The sequence below is a fragment of the Mustelus asterias genome, chromosome 7 (assembly GCF_964213995.1).
Source record: "Mustelus asterias chromosome 7, sMusAst1.hap1.1, whole genome shotgun sequence".
Taxonomy (NCBI): Eukaryota; Metazoa; Chordata; class Chondrichthyes; order Carcharhiniformes; family Triakidae; genus Mustelus; species Mustelus asterias.
Genome location: NC_135807.1, coordinates 79,473,826 through 79,479,825, shown reverse-complemented (window position 1 = coordinate 79,479,825; position 6,000 = coordinate 79,473,826). Strand labels below are relative to the sequence as shown.

General features: G+C 38.5%; 1 protein-coding gene across 4 annotated transcripts in view; it reads right to left on the bottom strand.

Annotated features, from left to right (window-relative positions):
• Nucleotides 1-2,510: 2,510 nt before the first annotated feature.
• The window catches only part of terf1 (telomeric repeat binding factor (NIMA-interacting) 1), a 28,560-nt gene continuing 25,070 nt past the window's right edge, over nt 2,511-6,000 (bottom strand). For 2 of the 4 annotated variants that reach the window (XM_078216309.1, XM_078216308.1), the window contains exons 10-11: nt 5,589-5,722; nt 2,521-4,418 (exon numbers count right to left, since the gene is read on the bottom strand). In XM_078216309.1, the coding sequence (XP_078072435.1) occupies nt 4,388-4,418; nt 5,589-5,722 (165 nt within the window). In that variant the 3' untranslated portion in view covers nt 2,521-4,387. Of the gene's footprint in view, nt 4,419-5,588; nt 5,723-6,000 lie in introns of all 4 variants that reach the window. The other 2 variants (XM_078216305.1, XM_078216306.1) reach the window with 2 other exon arrangements.

Genomic DNA, 6,000 nt, shown 5'->3' with positions numbered 1-6,000 from the left:
TCACAGCGCCAGGGATTTGGGTTCGATTCCAGGTTTGGATCACTGTCTGTGCGGAGTTTGCACGTTCTCCGTGTGTCTATGTGGGTTTCTTCTGGGTGCTCCAGTTTCCTCCCACAGTCCAAAGATGTGCAGGTTAGGTGCACTGGCTATGCTAAATTCTCCCTCAATGTATCCGAACAGGTGCCGGAGTGTAGCAACTAGGGGACTTTCACAGTAAATTTAGTTTACAACCGTAGCTAATGACAATCCTATTCTACCTCACCATCTCCTCCCTTGACTTCCCCACTGTTGTTAAACTTTCAGGCTACTCATCCAACACTGGATGAGCAGAAATTTCTTCCAGTTGAACACTGGAAAAACTAAAACCATTGTTTTCGATCCCGACTCCAAACTCTGCTCTCTAGCTATCAACTCCGTTCCTCTCCCTGGCCTTGGTTTAGGATTAAGCCAGTCTGGTCACACCTTGGTGTCACATTTGATCCCAAGATGAAATTGTGACCTTCTGTATCATCACTAAAAATGCTTTTCCCCACCTCTGTAGCATCGCCAACTTCACCTATCTCAGCTCATCTGCTACTGCAACCCTCATTCACACCTCTGTTACCTCTAGACTCAGGTGTTTCAATGCATTCCTGATGTTCTCCCACATTCTATCCTCTGTAAACTTGAGACCAATCACAACCATCTTCCTTTGTGTCCCTTAGGGCTCTAATTAGTAGTTTTCTCCTCAGTTCCACTGACTTCAATTTTGCTAAGTTTTTTTAATGCCCCACACAGTCAAATACTACCTTGATGTCAAGGGCAATCACTCTTATCTCACTTCTCTAGTAAAATAGAGACACATCATGCTATAGTGAAGGAAGCAAGTCAGAGTGAATTAAGCCACTTTGAGTGTCAAGGGAGTAAGGCAAGGTTGGATGGTATTTACTTTAATGTAAGACTTATGAGTTAAGAGTATGGGTTGATACATGGAAGTATTATATTGTTGCCATCACAGAGATATGTTTGATGGGAAGGTAGAACGGGCAACTCAACGTTCCAGGGTGAAAGGATCTTTAGGCGAGACAGAAGAGGGTATAAAAAGGAAGATGGTTTTGCACTATTTATTAAGGAGTCAATTAATGCAAAAAGGAAAGATGGTATCTCGGAAAGGTCTTCAAACAAGACTTTGTGGGTAGAACTTAGGAATATAAAGGGGGCAGCCACATTCCTGGGAGTGCACCCCCACCCCCCAAAAGAGTCAATGGGAAATAGATGAACAGATATGTAGATAATTCACGGAGGTATGGAAGAATAATTATACTAGGGGATTTCAACTTCCAACATAAATTAGGAGTCGTAATGTAAAGGATTTAGAGGGGGTGGATTTTTTGAAATGTATTCAGTGGTGTTTTTGTATCATGCCCAAGGGATGGAGCACTGTTGGATCTGAGGAATGAAGCCGGATGTTTGTGCAATGTGGCAGTGGGGGAGCATTTGAGTGACAGCGTTTGGATGGGGGGGGGGGGGGGTGGATTTTATTAAAATAAGGCCAATGTTGACTGGGAACATCTCCTTGCGGGAAAATTTACAATAAAGCAGTGGGGGAGTATTCAAAAAGGAAATGGGGAGAGTACAGGTCCAAAATGTTCCCTATAGGGGAAATGTAGGAGCAATATGTTCAGGGAACCCTAGATGTCGAGGGCAATTCAAGACTGGATAACGAAAAAGAGAAAGGCTTTTAGTAAGTCCAAAGGGAGCAATTCAACTGTGGCCCTGGAAGAATATAGGAAGCGCAAGAGGGAACTTTAAGCAATTAGAAGAACAAAAGGGACTTGAAAAAGGACTAGTGAACAATATTAGAGAATCCTAAGATATTCTATAAATACATTAAGGGGAAGTGTTTAACCAGGGAAAGAGGGCCCCTTCGAGACCAATCTATGTGAAGCCGCAGGTCATTGGAAAGGTGTTAAATGAATATTCTTCATCGGTCTTCACTCAGAAAGGAGAACGTAGGTACAAAATTCAGGAAAGGGACTGTTTAACATAGGAGGCTGTGACAGGCTTAAAAATGGACAAATTCCAGGCCCAGGAATTATAAAAGATAATTGACTGGCTATGCAATTACCCATTGAAACCTAATGTATTAAATTAATTCACAAAAAAAGAATGCCACTGAAAATGGGTATTTACAAATGAAGCAGAAATTGAAAATTACAACTACATTTGCAAAAACATTCACAATCTCTTTTCATCATCACCCTCCTGTCATGTTTGTTGATCATTTGTCATATTCCCTAGTCTAGAAGCCAAACTCAGGATAAATTGCTTTGGTTTGTCTTCCTTTTGCAAAAATTGTGATCACAAGAAAATCAGATTATCCACTTTTGCAGGTATTGAAAACCTTTCAGTTCACGTGTGGTCAAAGAAACCAAATGCTCACTGAATCTTGGGATGAATTAAACAGGAAAGATGCAAGAAGACAAAGTACCAATAATACTCTTACAGACCATGAAGAACTGACTCTGTATTCTTACTCAAGTGACAAGTCCTTTAATTAACAGAATAATTCTTGAAATTTACATATTCCTTTTTACTTACAAAGCTTCTAATCCACATGGGAAATTTATTATAAGAACATATTTGGGCTAAAAGTCACTTTTTAAAAAAATACATAACAAAGATCACATACAACAAATATTGTCCCATCACTTTGGGTATACTCGCATTTATAAAATACTGAAGGTATCCTAATGTTTTAAAAATGAAATGGAAAAATGTTCCATACATAATATTAGAATTAGGAGTCAGATGAGGGACGTAATGTTAATAATATTGAGGATTGTTATCAAGAGACAAGTGCTGTAATCTGATCTGAAAGAACATTTATTCACAACATATACAGATATTGGAACTGGACAATATTTTTACATTTTATTTAAAAAATCTCTTCCACATTTAAACCCCAATTGTCATTCAATAATATAACAGAAACTCAAATGCTGCTCTTTAGTTCCTTCCCTATAGTTAGGCCTACAGTAATTATGTAAATAAAACTAGGAATACATTGTTTTGTTGCTGCACAAAGCACACAACAAATTTTATGCTGTGCAGCTAAACTGCATCACAATGTGGAATATGCATGTGTTTGAGAATCCTGTAAAAACTGAGAATCTTAAAGAAACCTGAACTCCCAGCATTTCATCTTTCATCCATTCAGGATATTTTTTTCTACTAGCCGGGTTTCTCTCCTCTTTCAGCTCGGGGAAGATTTGAACTGGGATTACAGACATTTTCAGATTACTTTTGATTCACTCCAAACTGAAAGGAGCTATACACCTTTATGGAGTATAACTGGTCCTGCCAGGTTTTTTTTGTCTCATCGCTACTAAACTAGGAACCTGTAAAATCCATTCAAAAAGTCTGTTCCAATAACAACTGCTGAGACTAGTGCTTGAACTCTGATCTTCTGGCTTTAAATTCAATTTGTTAATAGGACACAAGACTGTCAGAATTATTTTTATATCCCTATCTCTCACAGTCAACCAAACAATCACAATTGTCTACATGCCACTCAATTATAATATGGTGTGAACTTTTCATTGCAAATAGTACGCTAAATGACAAACACCAAATAGAATATTCAGCACTTCTCACAAAACAAAAAATGGGCTCTTGCATAAAATGCTATGCTCTTTAGTACCCAAGAGCCGGTTTATGTCAAAACAGGCTCTCACATATACAAGTCTTTAATAAATGGCTTCCCATTCACTAAGTTTGAACCTCAAACTCAGGAAAAGATTGGAAAAAGAATTATGCCTTAATTGGTCTCTGAATTACTTGTAAGGAACACATCATTAAGATACTGATGGGACAAAGATGCAATGTGGAATGGTTGTCGACAAAGGATAGATATTGGGGATTATTTAAATGTAGTAATATATGTTCCCATCCCTCCTTGACTTGGCATACATAACAGAAAAATTATACGATTGTCATATTTCACAAAGCATGCATTTCATTACAAAATGCAAGACACAATAGTTAAAAGAAAAGACACAATAAAGGTACATTTGAGAAATTTACTAACAAGTACTGCTCAAAGCTTACTGAAAGAACATAGATATTTCAAAGTGATGGATCTGGCAGTTAAGTAGGTTGGTCCGCACGTTACCATAAAAGTGTGAAAAATATCACCAGTCTCTCTCTTCATTTATGATGGTGGCCAATCACCTTGTGAAATGTTTTACTGCTGTGATTTCTCAGCTATCATTATCAGAGCTGACCATGCTGAGCTTTTTCATGGTTCTCCACCTGTCCTTCAGCATCACACTGGTACGATTGTTGAATTCATAGTGCTCCAGAATTTTGCTCCAGCATCCAGGTCCAAATCTTTTTACTCCCAACTTTAGTTGCATGTCTTCACTCCATGACCAGGGCTTTAAATAAATAAATATTTATCCAAATAGAGAATGAAAGATGATTTGTGGGTATTTATTAATTAGATAAGTTACAAGTATTCTCTTTCAAAAGTTAGAAATGTTATCTGGAACTAGATTATTCATAATTGAATAAATTACATATTGACGATTTTGTTAAAGTGAGTGTGCGTGACCATTAACAATACAGGTGCTAGGATTATAATTCTGACTTGCCCTAAAGCAATCGACTCAAAATATTACAACAACTTGCATTTTGTGCTTTACATCTTCTCACCTCTAAAATAAGCGATTAATTATATTTGCTTTGCTTATTTGGAGACGAGGCTTTGAGTTAACTAAACCAAAATGTTCAAAACTTTTTGAATGGGGCTGATAAACAAACCCAAGCAAATTGTTCACTGTGGCAAGAGGTGAAAATATCAGGGCAAATTAACATTGGGAATTAGTCATGTGCAGTAGAATATGAAAAGTTACCAAAGATGATGTAGACACTATTAATGGGTCTAAGAGAACCAGGTGTGCAAATAACAATTTCTATCCTGTGAAAGGGTCAGATCGTTTTCTGTCCCTCAAGATCCTGGCATCAAAACCATATTCATTTGGAACAATTTATGAGAAAAGAATGAACTTGAAAAATTAACAGTTTGCATTGCTAAACAACTGCCCTCTTGTACAATGTGATAAAATAGAACAGAATATGGATCACTTACAGTGATCAGTTATTTGTAATGGCTAAAACCTGCTTTCCAAAAGTACATTTTTGTTATTACAATACAGCAGATCCTGAAAGGAAAAAGAGACATCATGGATTGGAAGTTGAATAAAAACAGAAAGTTGTGGGTTAATGGTCATCTAGGGAGCTGGACAGATATAAACAATGGTGCTTCTCCAGATACTCAGTTTGGAACAATTGCTCATTCTATATACAAATACACCTACAAATAAATATCTTAAACTTGGTCATCACTTGGAGGAAGCACCAAGGTGGCAAGAGCACAGAATGTACTCTGGGCTGGGGGCTTCAATGTCCATCACCAAGAGTGGCTCAGTAGCACCATCACAGACCAAGCTGGCCTAGTCCTAAAGGACAGAGCTGCTTGACTGGGACTGTGGTGGTGTGGGAACCAACAAGAAAAAACATACTTGACCTCATCTTCAGTAACTTACCTGTCACAGATGCACCTGTCCATGACAGTATCAGTATGAGTGACCAAGGAGTCCTTGTGGAGACAAGTTCCTTCTTCACACCGAGGATACCCTCCATCATGTTGTATTCCTATCACCACGCTAAATGGGATAGACTTCGAAAAAAAATGGAGCAATTCAAGACTGGACAGTCATGAGGCGCTAAGGGCCATCAGCAGCAGCAGAATTGCACTCAACCACAATCTGTAACCTCACAGCCTGACATATCACCCACTCTACCATTACCATTTAGCCAGGGAATCAACCCTGGTTCAATGAAGAGTGCAGGAGGGCATGCCAGGAGCAACACTTGGCATACCCGATGAAGCTACAATACAAAATGAATTGCATGCCAACTGTGTGAGCAGCAAGTGATAGAGATGTTTTCCAGTCC